Here is a 23,528-nt window from a genome sequence, read left to right as displayed (position 1 = left end):
ATCTTCTCACAAGCAGTTGCTCCAAGCCCTTGACTCTAAGTTCTAAATAGCTCTGGTGTTTGCTGTCCTCCATGCACACTGCCCACCTGTGCTCACTCACCATAGTTCCATAGCCTCCCCACCACCAGCAGCTTTCTTGTGTGTATTCCAAGTCTGCTCAAATTCCAAGATCTTTGTGATAAAATTCAAATGCCATGGTCTGGTTACATTAGCAGCTAGTTTCAGCTTCCACCATTGCTCTTCCACGCCTTCTCCGTTACCCAGGGTGACTGTGGGGGCCAGAATCTCCCCTGGAGTCCTGGCACTGAAGGATATGGAGCTGACCAGCTGGGGTCATGTTCTCTGGAGGAGAAGGCCTACCTGCAAGATGGAGAATGAAGCCTGAGCCAGACCAGCAGGTGTTACCAGGGAGGGAGAGAAGCCTGGCAGGGGAGGCCTGAGCTTCCTCCCACAGCACTCCTGTGTATTATGGAGCCAATGCATCCGCTTCGTTCTGTTTCTGCATAAATTACTCTGAGCTGGGTTTCTGTCACAACCAAGTGAGCCCCAGCCTGCCTGGCAGTCAGTCTACACAGCCTAGACTCTTGCTACCTCTTTAATTTTGTCCTATACGCCTGCCCTCCTGCAGTCCCCAATGCACTGAGCTGCCCCTCTGCTTCTGGGCCCACATTCCATCTTCTGTGCATCCTTCCAGACCCACCTCTGGCCTTGATGTCCCTGGTCCAATGTTTCCTCCTCCATGTGACCATCTCACATGGCTCCCACCAGCCTCCAGCACTGTGATTACTGCCAATGTGTTGGATTCTCCTTGCCTCCCCCAGACACCCTGCTCTTGTTCTTGGTGCCTCAAAGACTGCCTGTCCCAGAGGTCTTGTGGGACTGAGCCCTTAACCTGTGGGATGTGAAACTCTGCATGTGGACAGTGTCAGAATTGAAGTAAATCATAGGACACCTAGCTGGTGTTGCAGAATTGCTTGCTGTGGACCCCATACATCTGGTGACCAGGTGTCAGCAGTATTCCAAGAGGATTTTGTGTAATGAAGACAATGGAGCTTTTTCCTTAAGACCTGCTATTACAAGTGATGCTGTGATGGCCAATTGTGTATGTTTGACCAGCTCTGGTGTTTCCTGAGGGTGGGCATCTGTTAGTGGGATCAGCAACCTGATGCGTGCATGATTTCTGCTGAGATTCTGTGGAGCTAAACTGCCAGCATGACATCTTACCCCCTCAGCACTGCGTCTGAGTTTTTTAAAAATTGTGCTATAATTTAGTTGGTAGCTTTAACCGCCTATATCTGAGTGTTAGTAAAATTGCACTTTTTTTAGGCTTACTATAAGCTTTTAAAATTTCCTTTATGATTGGTTTGGCACAGATTACTGTTTACCTCATGTTCTGGAGTGACAAATGTCAAATCCAGACACACTGCATAAATGTCACTAATCAGTGAGTCTGCTAGCAAGTAGGAGCCTGGGACATTTCTGGTGTCAGCTGTCGGGATATGCTTGCCTTTCTTCAGTCACAGGGCTGGGGAGCAGCAGGGGCTCTGCACACGCTCCCCCTTTCAGACCCTCTGTAATGAGGCCCAGTGCTGTCCTGTTTTCAGAGGGACACACTTGCCCAAAGTCATGTGGCAGTGAAGCAGTGGAGCTGGGTTCAAACCCATGCAGCCAATCTCAGAGCACATGCTGCCTGCCTGTTTCCTACACTCTTCAGGCCTTGTCATGCCCACCACACACAGTGTGGCCTGGAATGTCCCTCTGGGCCCTCCTGTGCCTGCCTCTGATGCATACAGCTGGCCTGGGCACTCTGCTGTGCCGGCCCGGAGCCACAGCTCGGCCCCCAGTGAATGCTTCTTCAGGACACAGGCCTAGGCAACTTGTCTGCAGATTCCAGGACCCAACGCCATATGGGCACAGAGCAGGCCCCTCTTGTCCTGGCTAGGACCACCAGAAGCTGACCGAGAAGCTCAAGTCCAGGGCTCGCACATAATGCCAATATTTAACCGGGATGAACAGGATTTCTCCAGGAGACAGGACGCAGGACAGGAACGGGGCCTCAGCAAACCTGGGGAACTTCTCCAAGTCAGGATTCTCCACGTCGACCTGAAAAAAGCAAGAGAAGCCATCTGCCTGGATTCCAGAAATGGGGTGGGATGGGGGAGAAGCTGAAATGTCACACTGGGTCCCACCTGGCTTGTGTTATGAAGAAGGTGCGTATCATGAGGATATAAAGCTTCTGACTCCTGTGGGGAATACAGCCGGATATATTTCCTCCCAAGCACCTGGGAAGAGAGTGACCCCGTCAGCCAGTCAGCTGGTGACCTCACTCCCACTGCTGCCCTTATATTGACTGCAGGTCCCTGAGTCCACATCCTCCCTTGCCTTTCTGAGCCTTCCCACACGCCGTTCCCTGTGCCCAGCCAGCCCCAATCCCACCACACACGTGCTTACAGTCCCAAGGTGTTTCTCCTCCAGATACATCACATATCACCAAGTTTGTTACTGTAGCCAACAATTAATCACTTGACGGTGGCAGCCACTGTTCAAGTGCTTTATGTGTATCAACTGTAATCCTCACAACAAGGAAGTGGTTTGTCACCCCACCTTACAGATGAAGACACTGGGGCCCAGCGAGGGGAAGTGAGCTGCCCAAGTTTACATAGCTGACAGGTGGTGAAGCTGGAGTCCACATCACGCAGCCTGCCTCTGCTCTGTGGGGTGGTCCACCTGGCTGGAAGCATGTGCTCATTTGTTCAACTCTCTGCTTAGGAAAACACTAAGGTGGCTTTACAAGGTGCTGCTCCCTCTGCCCCTCTTCTGGGTCTCAGGAAAACCATCAAGGGGCCAAGGAGCTGTTCCTCATTTGGAGAGAGGATTTTGGCAGGGAGAAGCCACCCTGGTTCTGATGGAGAGCAGGCAGGGGGAGGGAGGGAGGGCAGAGGCAGCCACGAGGGCACTGAGCTCCCTCCCATCCCGAGGTAGGAGGTAGCACTGGCCCTGCCCAGTGGGGGTGAGGTCCGGGGTCCGAGGATGAGCTGGGTCGTCCAGGAAGCACATCTGGAAGCAACTCCTCCCAATGCCCTCCCCCCATCCCTACCAGGTCCAGTAGCATTTCCGTTTTCATTTGTGTCCATGGCCATCAGTGGTTCACCTCTCTGGTGTGTAAAGGTGGATAATGTGGTGGGTGCAGGGCTGGGCCAGGGCGGGGAGAAGGTTGGTGCTCTGCAGTGACTCCCACCTGGACTAGGAAGTTTTGTTGGGGGTCCTGATGAAGGGGGGAGATGGTGCCTGGGGGCCCAAACCAGGCATTGATGGTGATCTCTTCTTCCTCCCCGTCGCCCAGGCAGCAGTAATCAGGGACGCCAATGTCTTGCTTCAGCTCCGGGATCTGTGGGTGTCAGAGCAGACGGGGAAGGGTGAGACCAGGCCTGTGGGGCCCACCAGCCCAGAAGTCAAATGACTATCTGACGGAAGGGCCAAATGTGCAATGTCCTCTTGTGCAACAACACACTGTATCTGCATTTGCTAAATAGGAATTTAAAAATCAATTAAAAAAATAAATATATAACACTAGAGAAAAGTTAACCTTATTTTCAGATTTGTTTCCATGTCATATGTACTTTATGTTTGTTTCCTTTTAATAAAACTGATAACAAGTGCTTTGTATTTGTACTTAAAGATAAACCAGTTGAGCCCTGGCTGAGAAGCTTAGTTGGTTAGAGCATCATCCCAAAATACCAACGTTGTGGGTTTGATCCCTGGTCAGGGCACATACAAAAAGCAACCAATGAATAAGTAGAATAACAAATCAATGTTTCTTTCTCTTCAAGATTAATTAAAAAAGAAAAAGAAAACAAACAAAATTATAAACCAGTTGGTAATTTTCTAGAGAGTTAATTATTTTACAAAATTAAAAATAAAATAAGGAACAAACAAAAAAATGGGGTTGACTATCAAATCTCTGAAGGGGAAGATTTTCTAAATTTACTAATGGTATAGCAATGACAACTGGCACATGTTAAGTAAATTAATTATAAAGAACAAGAGACTAGGAAACCTACTTGAACTAACTCTAGTAAATAAGGATTAATGTACACAGTTCATACAAAATAATAAGGATCCCAATACATAGGACAAAAATGAGATAACACATAAAAATGAATTAGATACAAGGTCAGGGTTCAGTCCCATTAGCAAAGGAGTGCAAATGAAATGCCATCATTTCCTGGTATTCAAATTAGCAAAGGCTGAAAAAGTGGTAATACCCAGGGGTGGGAGGATTGGCGGAAGGGGTACCCTCCTGCAGGGCTGCTGGTGCTTCCAATGTGCACAAGCCTTCAGAAGCGTTCACACTTCTCCATCCCAGACAGAAGTGAGCTTGCACAGCCCTCCTTGGTGTGGAGGGTTGGAGTCCCTCAAGGAGGCTGATGTTCCAGCTCACAGGATGGAGGAGGCTGCCCGAGAAAGCAGGTGCTGTCGGCTGTCTGCTCTGGGCACTGTCAACGTGCCTCAGGTCAATGTGTCTGAAAAGGTGTACTTTAATACTGCAAGCACTGTTTCCCCTCTAGTGCTTTCTTACCCTAGATCCTCCCCACCCCTCCACCCACTTTTGGGCAGAGGCACTCTGACGTGTTTGCCTCAGGGGAAGGATGAACCAAGAGGGTACCTAAAATCAAAGAGCGGATTCTTGACTTCCTCCTTTTAAAAGCTGGGGTGGGTATAAAGCATGTTTCCAAAGCCAGCAGAAAGAGACAGGGCACAGAGACTGCCTGGTGAGACAGGCAGCCCATCTCAAGTTTGTGCCCAATGCAGTGAGGGGGAGACCATCTCTTGGACATTTTCTCTTCAAGCTCACTGACCATTTTATGCTCACAACCTGATTTACCTTTATGGCTTTAACAGCTGTGGTTCTTTTAGGGACCAGATTTAAATTTCTTATTTATTTATTTATTTATTTATTTATTTATTTATTTAAATCATTGTTCAAGTACAGCTTTCTCCCTTTTACTCCCAGTCCAGCCCACCCACCCAGCCCTCCCCTCTTTCCTCCCATTACCACCCTCCCCCTAGTTTTTGTCCATGTGTCCCTTAAATTTGTTCCTGTAAACCCTTCCCATTATCCCCTGAAATTCTCTCTTCTCTCCCCTGTGGTCACTGTCAGCCTGTCCTTTATTTCAGTGTCTTTGGTTATATTTTGCTTGTTTCTTTGTTTTGTTGTTTAGGTTTCTGTTAAAGGTGAGATCATATGGTATTTGTCTTTCACTGCCTGGCTTGTTTCGCTAAGCATAATGCTTTCCAGCTCCATCCATGCTGTTGCAAAGGGTAGGAGCTCCTTCTTTCTTTCTGCTGCATAGAATTCCATTGTGTAAATGTACCATAGTTTTTTGATCCATTCATTACTGATGGGCATCTTGGTTGCTTCCAGCATCTAGCTATTATAAATTGTGCTGCTATGAACATTGGGATGCATAGGTTCTTTTGGATTGGTGTTTTAGTATTCTTAGGATAGAGTCCCAGCAGTGGAATTGCAGGGTCAAAAGACAGATCCATTTTTAGTTTTCTGAGGAAGTTCCATACTGCTCTCCATAGTTAAATTTCTATTTAATTTCTCAAAACCTCAGGGCCATTTGTCAGCATAGCAGGCAATGTGGGAGGTTTAGGGTAGGGCAGGGCTGTGGTGGTCTTGGGCTCATTTGGAAAGAACCAGTCAGTAGCTCACAGAGAAGACACAACTCACCCAGAACAAACCCACTTCCTGACCTGACCTTCAGAGGGCAATTCAGTGCTGAACCTACCAGAGCCAGTCTCTGGCCCCCACCCTTAGGGTGTCTGGATTTCTCACAAGCCCCTCTTTGGACACTCTCTGAAGCCAGTGGCATTTTTCAAGCTTGACAGGTATGAAAACAGGGTTGTAGGGGGCAACTGCCTCTGCTACTCTACTCAGGCATTTTCAGAGTAAGCACTCGTTGGTCTGAAGGGATACCAGCAGGGCGACTGGCCATTCCTCCAGTAGCAGCTACTGAAAGTTCAGGTTGGTAGTTAAGAAAGTACTGATCAAGCCCTGGCCAGGTAGCTCAGTTGGTTAGAGAGCTGTACCAACACACCAAGGTTGTGAGTTCAATCCCTGGTCAGGGCACATACAAGAATCAACCAATGAATACATAAATAAGTGGAACAACAAATCAATGTTTCTCAAAAAAAAAAAAAAAGAATCAAACAATAACACCCAAAATAGCTGGAATGTTCTCCTGCATGCAGCCCTGGCAGATGATGCTATTCTGTACTTGAGATCTATCTTAAGCCTATGTAGAAATACAGAAATGCTGCTGTATTCACTGCTTAGAAGTAGAAGGTCCCTAGCTTATCAAGCTGTGTGCAAGATTCTGAAAGGCAGAGTTCTGGGAATCTCCTTCCAGGGTATTACACCACAACTGGCCCCATGGAGTGCTGAGAAGCTGATTGGCTCCTGATCATTGGGATTTCTGAGTGATTGGTTGATGTAAGCAGAGCACTGGTCAAGGTTTCAGAGACCTCAAGAGAAGAAAGGCTCCCAGACGTGATTGATAATTGATGGCAGGACTGGTGTAGTAGCCAAAATATTGTAAAACATGGGGTTCCTGAGAGGAAAGTCAGTAAAAGACTTTTGGGCAAGAGGTTTTCAGTGGGAGCCACTGAACTTCAAGTGGGCAGGGAAGGCCCTGAAAACAGTGCAAAGGCCTGCCTGGCACCCTCTGCCCCATCGCCCCCATGACACTCCATGCCCGGCTGCTCAGACTTTCCCCGAAGGCGCTCTGAACAGTAGAGATGAAAACACCTCTGGGGACCACAGGTACAGGCTCCGGTGGCCCTGTAATAGCCAAAACATCTTCAAGATAATCACAAACTTTGCCTTCTAAAATGGCTCCCTCTAATTCTAGTCACATGGATGATGGGTCTTCCAGGGCAGGGAGCTAAATTTACTGGTGTCTTCGAAGTGCCCCTGGGAGGCTGTGCCCAGTGCAACTGAGGTCAGGGAAGAGGCTGATCTCTTGGAATTACACAGTAGGGGCTGACCAGTTAGAATCCTTTTCTTCTTAGCAACAGAGTTCAGGGGGCAGAACCTATAAGTCCTAATATAGGAGGGCTGGTAAAGACACCACAGCCCACCCAGCCCCACCTGCCCAGCCCTCCTAGAAGCTGGCACAGACCCATCTGAACCTGGGATTACCCACCCCTTCAACCCCAGTCAGGACAGTCAGTGAGGGCAACCCTAGCCTCAGCAGCAGACATAGCAGATCTGGCAGATGGGCCCAGCTCATGCTTGGACTGACCCAGCCTGGCCTCGCCTCCTGCCAAGAGCTGCCCTCCCAGGGCATTCCTCCTGAGCCCCACCCTGAGTGTCTCCGACCTGGCTGAGACCACACCAGCAGCCTCTCCTGGACTTCTCAGCTTCATCTAACGAGTTGCTTGACTCCCAAATCTAGGCCTCTTCTTCAACTGCTTCCTTTCCTTTGACGTCTGCCTACCCACCAACGTCCAGTGCCAGCCTCTCCACCTCCATGGCATCAGCTATCTCTGGACCATTGCAACTGCCTCCTCATGGTCTCCCTGCCACCACACCTACTCACATTAAGTTCACCTCCAGAAAGTGGCCAGAGATGCTGGAAACATCACCCTCCAGGTTCCAATCGCATTGAGAAAACTACCCTTCCTCACTCAGCCCCCTACTTCTTGGACTCCACCTGCTACTCCTGGCCCCTCGTGTACTGGGCTCCAGCAATGCTGAACTTTTGTGCCCCCTTGAAGGTGAAAGTTCACTCCTGTGGTCCTCCTAGCCAGCTCACTCCTTCTCTTACCCCCACACATAGCTGGCCACAGCTCTTCATTTGAGTCACCACCCAAATGTTACTTTCTTGAGATGCATTCCCTGACTACCTGATCCAAAGAACCTTCTCTCCTGCCCAGCCACCTTCTGTAAGGCCACCTCTTATTTTCCTTGGGCTACTCATCACCATCTGATGTGTTGGTTTTCAGGTCCACTGGGTCAGGGAGTGACTCTGAGTTCTTTAGCCCTGTACCCCAGGGCAGAGCCCAGCACTTGGTGCACATGGGCCTACAAAGAAGCCCATTCTTGCCATGCCCCACGGCCCTGCTCCAGCTACACCCCAAGAACCAAGTGAAGAGATAAGTGAGGGATGGGGAAAGGGACTGGATAGAAAACCAAACTGTTCAATTATTTCCCCAGGATAAGCATTCCTCTGACTGCTCCAGTGTCCTAACTAGACAGCTTTGCAAACATGGAACACAATCCGATTCCTGCCACACTTTGTTCTCTTGTTTTGTTTGCATTTAAAAATAGTCTATTTTTTTCTCACGATGAATGTATAGTCACAGATAATTTGGAGACTGCAGAAATGAGAAGGAAAAACCACTCACCACCCACAGACAATTATAGTTGATCTTTTGTGGCATTTCTCTGTCTTTAGTACAGCTAGGAGCATTCTTTACAGAGTCATGCACCCTGGTTTTCTCACTTCCCACAGCCAGGCGGTCCCTGAGCTCCCATGATTGCTTTGTGAGCTCTGCGTTTGGTGGCTATGGAGCCCCTGTCACCTTGAGCTCAGTCACCAGGCCCTGGGGTGGAGCCTGCTTCACTGAAAGCTCCCAGCGATGCCAGTGCTGGCTGGGCCACACTCTGATGTCTGTTTGTAGGGGCTGATTTGTGACAGAGAAAGACCTAGAGCGGCACTTCTGCAACTTGTGCTTTGTCTCCCCGCTTGCCCCCAGTCACTGTCCCTCACAAATTCCCTGTCTGTCCTGCTGGATCCTTTTGGAAATACTACCTTACTGGGAACCCTCCTGCTAAAAACCTCGCAGGGCTCCTCTTGTCTTCCAGACAAATCCAAGTTCTTGGCCTGGCATTCAACATCCTCCCCAGCTTGGCCACAGCCCCCCTCTTTGCCTAATCCTTGCTGTGATTCTGGACAGATCCCCTTAGGCTGGTCAACACACCCTAGCACGTGGGCCTATCCCACTCGGCCTCTGGGGCTCCTGGCGTGAGATGGCACTCACTGGGAGTGTCCTCTTGCCCAAGCCCCCTTGCTCTCTTATTCTTCAACAAGTGTGTCCTGAGGACCTTTAACCTGGCCCACCAGGGATGGGTACCCAGAGAATTGAACCTGGTCCCTGCCGGGAGCATGCAGGCGCAGGGGTGGGGAGATGGCCCTGCTGGGAGACATGTGAGATGTGGTAAGGGCAGTGCCAGGATCTTCCCACAGCTCTGTTGCAAGGAAGGCAGTGAACTCGCTTCTTCTGGGTCAGTCAGAGTCTGCCACCCTTGCCTGGGTCCCTGGGACCCCTTCCCCAGTTCTGACCACAGCGGGACTTCTGACTCACACCCCAGAGGTCACTCTGGTGCTTATGGACCCGTCCATCAACCCCAGTCCTGGGGCCCTAGGCTCAGCAGGCCTGCCTTTCAGGCCTGGTGGCCTCGCCTGCTCTCCTGCTGCTGGCTGGTGAGGAAGCCGGGTGATGCATGGAGCGCAACCTTGCTCACCGCAGGGAGCAGCACCAGTGGGTGGCAAACAAGGTTGCTACTCCCTCTGCTGCCCTTTGGGGTCAGAGCCCAGGAAGGGAGGAGGGGAGGCAAGAGAGAGAAGGCCAGAGGCGTGTGGTATTAGACTTACCTGGTCAAAGAGCTGGTGCTGGGCCAGGTACCCGATGTCCTTTGGCTAATCCATGGGAGAAAAACCAGACACAGAAAACCTGTTAGTGGTGGTGGACGCTTTGCAGGTGCTACTGTTAAGCTGGCTCTCAGCACCTACATGCTCCTGCTCCTGCCCCAGGCCTGGGCAGCTACCTGGAGGGCCCTCCTCTCCCACCCAGCAGCTAATGTGATCAACTCCCTGCTGAGCAGGACTGCTGACTGGGGAGACTCAGGATCTGGTGCTGTCTCTGCCACAGAGGTTACCTAGAGTTTGTCACCCTGTGATCCAGGGCTGAAGGGGGCAGATTCGCTCATTAGATCACTCTTTTCTGCCAGTGGATGCCGCTGAGTAAGCATCATTGAAGTCACCCCTCCTGTCCTGCTGGGGAGCTCAGTTGGTTAGAGCATTGTCCCAATATGCCAAGGTTGAGGGTTATATCTGCAGTCAGGGCACATACAAGAAGCAACCAATGGATGCATCAGTAAGTGGAACAACAAATCAATAGTTCTACTTCTCTAAAAATCAATTTAGAAAAAATCTCCCCTCCCGTGATCGTCATGCCTAAGTCAGAGTCTCCCAAAGAACTGGAACAGCTGCAGAAGCTCTTTATTGGAGGCCTGAGCTTTGAAACAACAGATGAGAGTCTGAGGAGCCGTGGTGAGCAATAGGGATGCTCACAGACTGTGTGGTGATGAGAGATCCAAACACCAAGCGCTCCAGGGGCCCTGGGTTTGTCATGGATGTCCCTGTGGAGGAGGGGGATGCAGCCGGGAGTGCAAGGCACACAAGGTGGGAGGAAGAGTTGAGGAAACAAAGAGGGCTGCCTTCTGCTGTCTGTAGAGAAGATTCTCAAAGATCGGACACCCACTTCACTGTAACAAAGATTTTTGTCGGTGGTATTAAAGAAGACACTGAAGAATAGTACCTAAGGGGTTATTTTGAACAGTATGGGAAAATTGAAGTGACTGAAATCATGACTGACCGAGGCAGCAGCAAGAAGGGAGGCTTCGCTTTTGTAACCTTTGATGACTGTGACTCCATAGACAAGACTGCCACTCAAGATAACATGCTGTGAATGGCCACAACTGTGACGGAAGGAAAGCCCCATCTAAGCAAGAGATGATTAGTGCTTCATCCAGCCAAAGAGGCTAAACTGGTTCTGGAAATTTTGGACGTGGTCGTGGAGGTGGTTTTGGTGGGAATGACAACTTTGGTCGTGGAGGAAACTTCAGTGGTCGAGGTAGCTTTGGTGGCAGCCATGGTGGTGGTGGATATGGTAGCAGTGGGGGTGGCTATCATGGACTTGGCAATGACGGAAGCAACTTTGGAGGTGGCGGAAGCTACAATAATTTTGGCAATTACAACAATCAATCTTCAAATTGCGGGCCCATAAAAGGAGGAAACTGGAGGCAGACGCTCTGGCCCCTGTGGTGGAGGAGGCCAACACTTTGCCAAACCACAAGACCCAGGTGGCTGTGGAGGTTCCAGCAGCAGTGGCAGCTTTGGCAGTGGCATGGGTTTTAATTGCTGCCAGGAAACAAAGCTTAGCAGGAGAGGAGAGTCAGAGAACTGACAGAGCAGCTCCAGGTTACAGCAGATTTGTGGACTGAGCCAAGCACAGTGGTGGCCTAGCTGCTACAAAGAAGACATGTTTTAGACAATATTCATGTGAATGGGCAAAAATGCGAGGACTGCATTTATGACTGATTGTATAACAGGTTATTTTATTTCTGTGCCGTGGAATATGTAAAGCATTCCAACAAAGGGTTTTAATGTAGGGTTTTTTTTTTTTGCACCCATGCTATTGATTGTTAAATGTAATAGTCTGATCATGACTCTGAATACATTATCTTTTTAAAAATGTGCTGTGCAAAGTTAGCCTACTCTGAAGCCATCTTGGTAAATCGCCCCAACAGTGAAGTCGGAATTCCTTCAGGGTGATGCTGGGTTCCACCAGAAACTTGTTTCCAGTCCGCCGGGGCCGAGAAGCCACTGTTTCCAGAAACCCTGGTGCAGTGTAATGGCCAGTTCCTGTGCTGTGATCTGGGGTTTGCCATTAAAAGGGGCACCCGAACAGAGTCATGGGGTTTGTTTGGTAAGTAATGACTGTTGGCACATCCTAAGCAATATATCTAATTGAGTTATGGTGCCAGATGAAATAATAGACAGGAATAAAGCTTGTGTATCGTCCATTATCATATATCATCAACAAGCTATTTAACATCCTCTTGGGAAAAAATGAGGGGGTTGTACACATATGATGATTTTTAAAATAAACATGGAATCATACTATACATGACTCTGAAATCTTTTTTCATTTAATGATATAGCAAAAACATCTCTCCAAGTTGCCACACGTGTGTCAGTCATTCTTCTGACAAACGCACATTTTACGGACAAATACATGGTTATTAACTCACTTCTCCCCCTACTGATGGGCAGCGGGGTTGCTCTGCCAGCGTTTCAATGAACAGTCCAATATTTTGGTCCTTGTATTTATGTGTGTCCAAAAGCAGAACATCTGAGTCAAGGAGTATGTGCATTTTAAATTTTCATAGCTTCTGCCAGGTTACTTTCCCCAAAGTTAAATTATTTATACTCTTTCTGGCAATTAATTTTTGGAGATTATCACTTGGTGAAAACTCCTGCCACTCTGGGGGGTAAAAAGGTTGGTGCTTTACACACGGGGCTCTGTGGTGCTGAGGGCTGGAGTCCTGAGTCGGGAGGAGGCTGAGGGCCTCTAAAGGACTGGTGGGCCGGGCAGGAGAGGGGTGCCAGACACTAGCTTCCTGACTTTCTGAGTGGGGCTGGCCTGGGTCTAACTGCTCTGAGGCTGGCACAGTGTCAAAGTAAATAAGGCTCCTCTAAGATGCCTCAAAAATCTATCTTTCTATCTCTCTCCTTCATTCCTTCTTCCTTTCAACAAATGTTAAGCGTTTACAAAATGCCAGCGCCTGTGCTAAGGACCGAGCAGAGCCAGATCTGATGTGGCCTCATCCTCCCAGACATCCTGGTGCAGAGGACATTAACTGCTGACAGTAGCTGAGTGCTGGGCACGCTGTGCTTAGCTTTGCGTGTTATTCTCACAATGACCCCATGAAGCATCGGAAACCTCTGACTAATTAACCCCAACCAACCCTAACTAACCAGAAGTTAGGGCACTGAAGATCTGAGAGGTTAAGTAACCAGCCAAGGACACAGGGCAAGCAAGGGCCAGTGCAGGATCCAGTGCTGTTCGGCCTGACTCCAAAGTGCCCATCCCGCCTGCTCCACAAGATGCCTCAGGCTTCTTCCCATCCCAGCAGAATGAGATAGCAGGGGTCTCTGAGCTGGATTTATGTTTACAAGTGAAAGGGACATGCCAACATGGGGCATCTCTAGTCCATGGCTCTCATTTCCAGGTCCCAGGTGACAGTGAATTGAGCAGAGGTGGGGGTAGGGAGGAGTGCAGGAGAAGCAGAAAAGGAAAGACATCTGTGAGCACTGATGGAGGAACCCATAGCCCAGGGAACTATGCTGGGTGCCTGTGGAGGGGGCTGGAACTTCAGGAGTGCAAGAGATAGGGTCAGGAAGGGTAATGGGGTGGTCCCTCAGGAGTTCAGTCACACTGTTGAGAAGGCCAACAGAAGAAACTGTTAGCCCCCATGGTCACTGACCCGGACCCATTTATTGCAGCGGATCCATGATCAAATCTGGTCAGAGCTTTACAGAGTTGGGGCCCAGGCGGCAGGCTGTTGGGAGTATGTGGAAGAGTTGCAAACCACTGAAGCTAACTTCCACACCTTGTGAAAGACCCTGCCCACCAGAGATGCTGCATGGACAACCCTCCCCTGAAGGATCTGTGCACCCACTTCCAGGCTCCCTTTTTTCCCAGCCAGTAGGGATGGTTCAGGTACTGCAGGCAGACAGTCTACATTCTCTGCCACCCAGTGTCAGGAGAGGAAACCACCCCCGGCCCTTACTGTTGAGAATCTGAAATAATGAAATGGTGCAGCTGCTTTGGAAAACAGTTTGGCAGTTCCTCAAAAGGTTAAACACAGAGCTACCACATGAAGTTACCAGCAAATTCACTTAGTATATACCTAAAAGAAACAAACATATATGTCCACACAAAACTTGTACATGAATGTTGACAGTAGCATTGTTCATACCAGGCAAAAGAGCACACAACTCAAATGGCCATCAACATATCAGCAGATGAACAAAATGAGGTCTATCCAAACAACAGAATATTACTTGGCCGTAACAGGGGTAAAGTACAAGACTGATAAGTGCCACGACATGGGTGAACCTTGAAAACATGATGCGAACCTTGAAAACATGATGCTCAGTGACAGAAGCCAGACACAGAAGGCCACAGATTAGGTGATTCAATTTATATCAAATGTCCAGAAATGGCCAATCCATAGAGACAGTAAGAAGCTCAGTAGTTGCCTAGGAAGGGAGTGAGGTGTGACTATTACTTAGTTTGAGGTTTCTTTTGGGGTGATGAAAATGTTCTGGAATTACACAGTAGTGATGGCTGCATAGTCTTAGAATATATTCAAAAGCACTGAAATGTACAATAACAAAAAAGTTTCTGAAATGAGTCCCTCATGCCAAGTCCACCTACCTGTTTACCCAGCAGCCTGCCTTCCTGGCACTGGCCAGCCTACTGACCAAGAAGACTCTTAAAGACTGACTACTCCAAAACCTTCCAGTGTGAGGCATGGAGGTTATTTGCCCAAATGTAATGTGTTTGCCTCTTGTAACTATTAGGAGAAAGGAATCACAATGACATACCTCATTCAGGATGTACCTGCTGATGAACTCACTGACCGTCATGAGTCTCTGGGACCAATCCTCGTCCGTGTACCTGGAGCCAACTTCCACCGGGACTGTTCGGCAGCCAGCAATTTCTTGGATATACTCCAAACTATTAGAGAAATGTGTATCATCATTTCATCAGTATTGTTAGTTCTTGCTGGGCACTCTGCTACCCATATTTTATGTGGTCTCTTTTCACCACAAAGTCTCATGAAGTGGAGACTACGTTATCCCCCACCTCACTGACAAGGCAACTCAGGCACTGATGGGTGAGGTTCCTAGCCCAGCTGGTGCTGGGGAGCTTTGCAGATAGACCCGATACATCTCATCTGCTACAGTTCTGGCTGGAGGCTCTATTCCTCAGCTTGCCGAGGGCCTTCTCTCTTTGCCAACCCTGTCACTAAGCTGAGTAGATGGCCAACAGTGCAAGGGTTGCCGAAGTGCCCGGGTTCTCAACTCTGGAGGCCCGGCACTGACTCCAGACCCTGCCTGTTACAGACCGAGGGATCTCCAGCAAGTTTCTTAACCTCTCTGAGCACTTGTTCACCACTGCAAAATGGTGTTGGTGACGGCCTATCCCATAGGAACCAGGGAGGATAAAGAGAGAGGAAACATGGCAAGTGCCTACCTAACTTTGGCACCTGGTATGTAGTAAGACATGTAACATACCTGATACACAGTAAAACACATACTGCATGTTTGCTGGGACGATAACTTCTGCAGTCAGATGACTCCTGCACTCCTCCTCAGTCTTAGTGGAAGCCACTCCCCCCACAAGGCTACCACTGTCTAAGACAGGCTGACTCAATCAACCTTCCTTAGAGACCACTCCTCCTTTCCAAAATTATGCACAGCCACTGCATCACGGCCACTCTCCAGCCACCTGATCTGACCTGTCTCTCCTAAGTCTGAGGTGGAACTAGAAGCAGGTGTAAAGAGAAAGCAAACACAAGAGCCCACAGGTCCCCTAAAGAAGGGGACGTGGCCATTTCTTGTTTTTTTTTTTTTTGTTTTTGTTTTTGTTTTTTTTCTTACTCTGAAGCTTCAGGGCCCAAGAAAGTACATAGAATTCCTAAGATCCTATAAAACTGCATAATAGACTTAGTACTGGCCTGCCCCTGAAGCCCTCATTAAAAATGGCTTAGGGCAAGCAAGTGGAAGGAGGTAAGAGTCTTAGATCTCGTGTAGACCCAGAGCACTGCCTGCCAGTTCTTCTTCCTTGGCCACCCACCCCAGGGACTGGTAATGACATGTCCAGGGGCTGTGTTTACTTGGGGGTGGTGGGGGAAGTGCACAGGGAGTCTTCAGGGACACTGAAACAGGAGGGAGAACCTTCTGGCTTTCAGCAGCCACCCACCTCCACTTCTTCATGCACGGCCAATGGTCGGCCACGCCCTCTAAAATCACAGGCCTCTGTGGAACCAAATAATGTTTCCTGAAATACTGGAGGGACGGACAGTGAAGTCGGGGAACTGCTTCTTCTGACCTCGTATCTGGAATCGAAGTGTGGCCATTCCTGGCTTTCTGTTTAAAATCAGAACAAAGCAAAATGGCAACCACAAAGGAAAGACAACACGAGGCATTCTAGGAATTTGTATCAATGGTAGGAGAGCTTAGATGTCTTTAATTACAAAGACAGTTAACATTTATTGTCATTATTATTGCTGCGACTACTGTTTACTTCTCATTAGAGCACATATTTTTTTCTTTACCAGGTCATTTCAAATGTTTGTTCAATTATAAACGTAGTATGTTGCTTTCACAGAAATTCTGCAGTTGAGGAAAACTTACTATCCCACACTCCACCACCTGACACAGAGCATTCCTTCTCATTCCCCAGTTCCTTTCCCACCTTCTCATAGACACATCCCTGACCCACAGGCAGTAATACTCACAATGAACAAACAACTCTACCTCTCCCATCCAGTAATTTAACTAAAGCAGTTTCCCTGTTACCACCCGTCCTTGCAATGTCTCAAGAGTGGTGGCATCACAATTTACTTAAGCATTCCCAACTGACTGACTAAGTTACTGTGTCTGAGCTTCAGTTTCCTTGTCTGTTAAACCACTGGGAGACAAGCTCTCACGTAGAGTACTGACCCCCTGGCACGCATGTGTCAGCACCCTCTGGTCCTAATGCTGGACCCCAAACCAGTTCTCGACATTTGCAGCACTGGCCGCTAACATCCTTACCTGCAGGTGATGCATTAGGTCGCATACCTGTCTGTTCCTTTCACTGTCACAACCCTCTATCTATGGTAGGCTTTCATGCTCATGTATCCCTTATTAAAGAAGCCTTCCCTGACCACCTTCCATGAAGATGCTTCCCTCCACCTTTTAAAGCCCCACTAGATGGTAACTGAAGGACAGAGTTTGGACCCTTCTGTACCATCGCCTAGCAGCTGGCACATTTGGGCCACTGCTGATGCTCAATAAAGCTGTTGAGCAAACCTGTTCTCACAGGCAAGAGAACAGAGTGGGCACAGAGGGGCTATTGCACTTGCCTGATCCACAGGCAGTGAATGGCACTGTGGGAACTTGAGCCCAGGCAGGCTGGCTCCACAGTCTGAACTCTCAGCCCCTTAGCTATATCCACTGCCCGACACCACCCACACTATGAGTACCACCTTGGGCATGAAGCCTGCTCCATATGCCCCCAGGACAGACTTAGCATAGGAAAGGGAATAGGTATTTGTCCCTTGATCTCCATATCTGCCCTGCCCTCTGTTAGATTAATCAACGCACCATGTCCTTAGCTCCATGGCACCCTTGATAACACTTGGTATTGTGCAAAACCTCATTTGATGATTTCATAGTTATAAATGACTGCCGGTTTTTGCATTTTTTTAAAACGAAAGATGAGGTTGAACATTTTCTCACACCTCTTTATATCTGTTTCCTCCTTGTGAACAGACTTGCCCAGAGGTGCTGTGCATGAGGACTGCATGCCAGCACCAGGATTCAAAGCCTTCTCAGTAAACCATGCACAGTGACTTAGGGTATCCTGTGCCACAAACACTTAAATTCCAGTAGGGACATGTGCAAGGATGTAAGGGCAGGACGCATCAAACACATGAACAGGAGATAGACAGTTGTGGCACCTCATCCAAACTCAACAATGCACAGACAGAGCTGCCAGAAATGTGGGTGATACTTCAACCAGTTGTCCAAGAAAAATCATCACCCCTACCATCCCTCTGAGCTGTTTCTCTTAGGAACAACAATGCTGCCACCCTTCCTCTCTCCTGAAAGGGTACTGCTTCTGCAGAAATGGGAGGAAAAAACGGAGAAAGTAGATGGAGCTGTTCTACTTCCAAATAAATGGAGACACTATTTTCAGCCAGAGAGGTCAGCATGTCAGAGAGGTCTCACTTTAAGGAAGAGATGACTTGTTACTTCTAGAAAAACAGGGCTGCTGGATTACATTAGGTGCGGTCACTGACAATCTCACCAAGATACCTTTATGCCAGGCTGCTCCTGGGCTGGGCCTTGGGCAGGCCTTTTTCCAGACAGCAGGTGGGTCTGAAGGACGGCAGCGACTTTACTGAGGATGTCCCCAAGGATGGCTGCCCCCATCAGCAGGCCCATGTCACAGACCTTCAGGGCTGCAGCTACGGTGGTAGCGTCCCCAGGTGTTTCACAAAGACACATGGTTTTCAGAAGGCAGCTGAAGGAATAAACCCGACGCCAGTCTTTGTCCACGTCCCGCCACACCCCAGTATTGAGTTTCTCCCAGGAGTAGTCAAGGAGTGCCTCAGTTGTCTGCAGACACTCGCTCCTTCTGTCCTCATAGAAGAGGTTGGTGGCTTGCTGCAGCAGAATCAGCACACTCCTATGCACATTCTCACTGAGGTCCAACTTCAGTTCTTCTTTAGTGCGGGGCAGCAGTGCCCTGAGGGCCTCCTGGAGAGGCCCCGTTCCTGGCAGGGTGTCTCGGTTGCTGTCTTCAGCCATTAGGTACACTTGCCAGCTTAGTCTGAGTACTGATGGAGGAAGAAGTAAAAGTTATAGCAAAACACCATGATGGTGTTTTGATACAATTTTATTTTGATAACATGAAACTGGGGTAAAAAAAAAATAGACCTGTGATGACATCCAGTGGCCAATATGTGAACTGAAATTAAAAATATATATATAGAGAGAGGGAGATTATGTACAGACTAGGTCCCCTATAGGTTCCTACAGCTGCCTACACTTGTCCTTTGTAACACACGTCTTACCTGTGATGATTCTTTAGCAGTGGTCTTCTCTGCCAGGTATAACCCTGTAAGGGCAGGGTCCCATCTGTCTGGGGTCACCACTGCCTTCAGGGACTGGCACAACACTAGGCATACAGTGGGCACAAGATAAATATTTGTCCAGAGAGGAACATGTATGGTCCTTGTCTTGGAATACTTCCAACATCCCTCCTCTGTGGCAAACACCTATCCTACCTTTAAGGTTCACCTTCAGTGATCCCCTATGTGAAGGCTGCTAAAACTCTCTGACAGTATTTTGTGTTCTGAAAGCCCCTGAGCTCCTGTAATAGCAGTTGTCACAATGTGCCACAAATACCTGCTTACGGTACATGTCTCTCTCCCTAAAACTAGCCTGTGAGCTCTTCCAGGGTGAGAATATTTCTCCACATATCTCTGGAGCCTACAAGCAGTCTGGCTCACAGTAGGTACTCAATTAAGGCTATTTTAAAAAAATGAGATCTTAGCGTACATAGAAAATCCTACAGACTCCACTAAAAAACTGCTCAACCTAATAAATGAATTTGGCAAAACAGCGGGATACAAAGTCAATACTGAGAAATCAAAGGCATTTTTATATACCAACAATGAAATATCAGAAACAGAAATCAGCAAAAAAATCCCATTTGATATAGCAACAAGAAAAATAAAGTACCAGGAATAAACCTAACCAAAGAGGTAAAAGACCTGCACTCAGAAAACTACACAATACTGAAGAAAGAAATTAAGGAAGATACAAACAAATGGAAGCATATACCATGCTCATGGATTGGAATAATTAACATCATCAAAATGGCCACACTACCCAAAGCAATTTACACATACAATGCAATACCTATTAAAGTACCAATGACATATTTCACAGATATAGAACAAACACTTCAGAAACTTATATGGAACCATAAATGACCCGAATAGCTTCAGCAATTTTGAGAAAGAAGAACAAAGCAGGAGGGATCACAATACCTGATATCAAACTGTACTACAAGGCCACTGTAATCAAAATAGCCTGGTATTGGCATAAGAACAGACATATAGACCAATGGAACAGAACAGAGAGCCCAGAAATAAACCCAAATCTCTATGGTTAATTAATATTTGACAAAGGGGGAAGCAGCATAAAATGGAGTAAAAATAGCCTCTTCAACAAATGGTGTTGGGAAATCTGGACAGCTGCATGCAAAAAAATGAAACTTGATCACCAACTTACACCACACATAAAAATAAATTCAAGGTGGATAAAACACTTAAGTATAAGTCATGACACCATAAAAGTCCTAGAGGAAAACATAGGCAGGAAAATCTCAGACATCCCATGGAGCAATATTTTCACTGATACATCCCCTAAAGCAAGGGACATAAAGGAAAGAGTAAACAAATGAGACCTCATCAAATTAAAAAGCTTCTGCATGGCTAAAGAAAACAGCATTAAAATGAAAAGAGAACCAACTGTGTGGGAAAACATATTTGCCAATGATACCTTGGACAAGGGCTTGTTCTCCAAAATATATAAAGAACTGACATGACTCCACTCCAGGAAGACAAAAAGCCAATTAAAAAATGGACAAAAGACCTGAATAAACACTTCTCCAAGGAGGACATACACAGGGCCCAGAGACATATAAAAAGATGCTCAGCATCACTAGCCATCAGAGACATGCAACTTAAAACCACAATGAGATACTACTTCACACCAGTCAGAATGGCCACCATAAACAAATCAACAAACAAGTGTTGGAGAGGATGCGGAGAAAAGGGAACCCCAGTGCACTGTTGGTGGGATTGCAGACTGGTGCAGCCACTATGGAAAATAATATGGAATTTCCTCAGAAAACTGCCTTTTGACCCAGCAATTCCACTGCTGTGAATATACCCTAAGAGCCATGAAACACCAATCCAAAAGAACCTATGCATCCCAATGTTCATAGCAGCACAATTTCCAATAGCCAAGTGCTGGAAGCAACCTAAATGCCCATCAGCAAATGAGTGGATCAAAAAACTATGGTACATTTACACAATTGAATACTACACAGCAGAAAGAAAGAAGGAGCTCCTACCCTTTGCAACAACATGGATGGAACTGGAGAGCATTATGCTAGGTGAAATAAGCCAGGTAGTGAGGGACAAATACCATATGATCTCACCTTTAACTGGAACCTAATCAACAAAAGAAAAAGCAAACAAAATATAACCAGAGACATTGAAATTAAGAACAATCTAACAATAGCCAGAGGGGACAGGGAAGGGGACAATGCGGGGAAGGGTTTTCAGGAGCTACTATAAAGGACACATGGAAGGTGGAAGCAAGGGAGGGAGGTGGGTTTGGCTGGGGTGGGGGGAGTGGTGGGGAGAAAATGCAGACAACTGTAATTGAACAACAATAAAGTAATTAAAAAAATAAACACAGAATAAGTCTTAAAAATGAGATCTTAAGTTCTCAGGAAGAAACCTAGAAATACGTAAAACTTCTTCAGAAGGGAAAAACATCACAGTTGGTGCCTTTGGTGGCATTAGCCTGGGCATTATATATGGGTGGCACTCCAGTCCTTAGGTATAAGTATTAACATGTGAATAGGTTCTGCTGCTCAAAATTATGATTATAGATATTTAATGACTGGACAAGTGAAAAACTGGGGTTATTCCAGGCAAATTGAGTCCTATGGTCAACCTGATTATAGCTTTCAAGAGTGCTACATTTATTGGCCCCATGCCAACTTTCAGGGGACGGTCAGGTACAAGTTACATAAATAACTTTCCCCTAGTGGTCTGTGTCTTGGCTTCTTACAGAAAGGTCTGTTTGCTGGGGTATGAAATGACAATCTGGGAAAGGGGGTCAGATGACAGTAGTCTGAGCTAACCTCTGAGTGCCTTTTGTCTTGGCTTTATAAACCAGCCTACTGTGAACTTCATATAAAGTTTCTTATTGGTCACATTAAACACCATCCAGAGTGTGCAATGTAAGCCTGCCCTTGGTTAGCTGTTAGTAAACAGCCCAAATGGGTTCCTGTTGGTTGTAAGATAAACCCTTCTGGGGAACCACCAGTCATCCCAGAATTCTCTTAAATTATCTTTAAAAATCTAGGGCACTTCCCAGAGTAGTGTGTACACTGGTTGGGTGAAATGGCTTCTTGGAGAATCTTACACGATTCCCAGAGGATGTCTGGTTGACCTTATGAAACAGCCCTGAGAGCCCCATAGAAACCTTGGGTTGACGTGGAACAGTCATTCCTGGAGCAGCTGGCCATGAGACTACCTTCCCCTCCACACCCACGATTTATCACCTCTACTTGGTTTTTTGGGAACAGGCTGCCCAAAGAGTAATTTCTTCAATTTTATTATGGCAGTATCACACAGAGACTGAAAAAAAACAAGAGCTTTCTGGAAAGCTCTGTCAAGCTTTCCAGAAGGCTTAATTCACCAGCAAAATGTACCTTTAGAAACCATTATACTTTGAATAAATTTAGTTTTAATCTTAGTTCTAGAAATCATATCCCTCTCTTTCTCTATTCCCGCACCCCCCCCCCCGCCCCCCCAGCCCGGGACCTGGCCTTTCTCCTAGATAATCAGGAATTCCCACCCCAGCCACACATACACACACACACCAGGCAGCAAAAGACACTAGCCTGGACTTGACCAATGGTCACTGGTCTGGACCTCTGGCAGGAAAAAGATAACATCTTGACCTATGTTTTAGATCCCAAGCCCTAAAATGGAATGACTCCCTGGCTACTTTCCCATCAGACTGAACAGAGGGACACGGAAAAGACCTCAGAGACATCCTCAGTACCTGAAGAGTCAGTCATTATCCTCGCCTCACCTCCCACCAATCAAGACCCAGCACTACCAGAACCCCTAATCCACCGTGTGTTTTGACTTCTCCCGATTTAATCTGTAACCTACACGTCATCACGCTCCTGCTTTTGAGCAGTAATTTCCCATTTTCCTGGATGCCACCATTGATCAATAAAATGATCAGTGTTTCTCCACTGCAATTCTCGTGATTAGTGTTTGGTTCAGCTGGCGCTGGGTGGACGACCTCTTTCTGTTTTGTAACACTTTGTTGGTGCGGCCCCCACTCATTTCTCCCTCCCGGACAGTTACCCATAAACAGGATGACTTACCATTATTTTGCATCCTGATAATGACTGCATAATGCGGTACCGATGCTGAGTTAACTCCTAACAAGTCGGAAAGCTCTGCCCTTCAGGTGTCTAGAGCGTTGGCCCCCACTGGTCCCTCCCGGCGCTGCACTAGGTCCACTCCGAGACCTCACACCCCTTCCCTTCCCGGCGCCTCCTCTGAGGCTTCACTTCTGGAGGGCCATTCTGAACCCCGTGCTCAAGCGTTTCTAGCCGGCCTGGAACTAACTACCTGATACAACTAACCAGGAAGAAACAAAAGACCGCGCAGGCACACTGGAGTTGCACCCACGCGACACCAAAAACTGCGCAGGCGCACCACAGCCCGGCTTAACGCAGGCGCAAAACAAAATTCTGAAATTAAATCACTAGCCGTCCGCAGGTCGTTTTTTCTAGTCAACGCTGCGCTGGAGAGTGGGCGAGCTATCGGCGTTCTCAGAGCGCAGGCAGTGGCCCCGAGTCCTCTTTGATGAGGCTTCCAAAGCGCATGCACGAATCCTACCTTGATTCGTATCTTATCTCGACGCTTGCGCAGCTCTCCCCTCCGCGTTTAAGGCGCCAGTCCGCCCTTTGGAGTAGCTCAAGCTAATCTTCCTTGAGTTTGCACCAGGTGGAGTCGTCGGGGGACTAGTGACGACTGGTTCCTTTTGGTCGGAACTCAG

General features: G+C 47.8%; 1 protein-coding gene and 1 pseudogene across 3 annotated transcripts; one reads left to right on the top strand and one right to left on the bottom strand.

Annotated features, from left to right (window-relative positions):
• Nucleotides 1-957: 957 nt before the first annotated feature.
• KDM8 (lysine demethylase 8) lies at nt 958-23,147 on the bottom strand. 3 transcript variants are annotated; one of them, XM_045848897.1, is made up of 8 exons: nt 22,849-23,147; nt 17,952-18,475; nt 15,850-16,016; nt 14,469-14,601; nt 9,666-9,710; nt 3,239-3,388; nt 2,190-2,282; nt 958-2,103 (listed from the first exon to the last, which is right to left on the bottom strand). In XM_045848897.1, exons 1-8 carry the CDS (start codon nt 22,859-22,861, stop codon nt 1,939-1,941), a joined length of 1,290 nt encoding a protein of 429 aa, XP_045704853.1. In that variant the 5' UTR covers nt 22,862-23,147; the 3' UTR covers nt 958-1,938. The 3 variants fall into 3 exon arrangements, with proteins under 3 accessions (XP_045704853.1, XP_045704854.1, XP_045704852.1); XM_045848898.1 differs by lacking the exon at nt 2,190-2,282; XM_045848896.1 differs by lacking the exons at nt 958-2,103; nt 2,190-2,282 and adding an exon at nt 2,298-3,155.
• Nucleotides 10,244-11,259, top strand: LOC123825411 (annotated as a pseudogene).
• Nucleotides 23,148-23,528: the final 381 nt, after the last annotated feature.

Source organism: Phyllostomus hastatus, unplaced genomic scaffold, assembly GCF_019186645.2.
Source record: "Phyllostomus hastatus isolate PE091 unplaced genomic scaffold, TTU_PhHast_1.1 phas_contig_64, whole genome shotgun sequence".
Classification (NCBI taxonomy): domain Eukaryota; kingdom Metazoa; phylum Chordata; class Mammalia; order Chiroptera; family Phyllostomidae; genus Phyllostomus; species Phyllostomus hastatus.
Note: the sequence above shows the minus strand (reverse complement) of the source record. Positions and strands in the feature narration are given on the sequence as shown.

What these genes read in the sequence shown, in the direction of transcription:
- KDM8 (XM_045848896.1), bottom strand. An exon ending in AGGAGCAGCCTGGCATAAAG is followed by an intron (nt 16,017 to 17,951) that starts GTATCTTGGTGA and finishes GATTTTAAACAG; the next exon opens with AAAGCCAGGAATGGCCACAC. An exon ending in CCGTGCATGAAGAAGTGGAG is followed by an intron (nt 14,602 to 15,849) that starts GTGGGTGGCTGC and finishes TTTCTCTAATAG; the next exon opens with TTTGGAGTATATCCAAGAAA.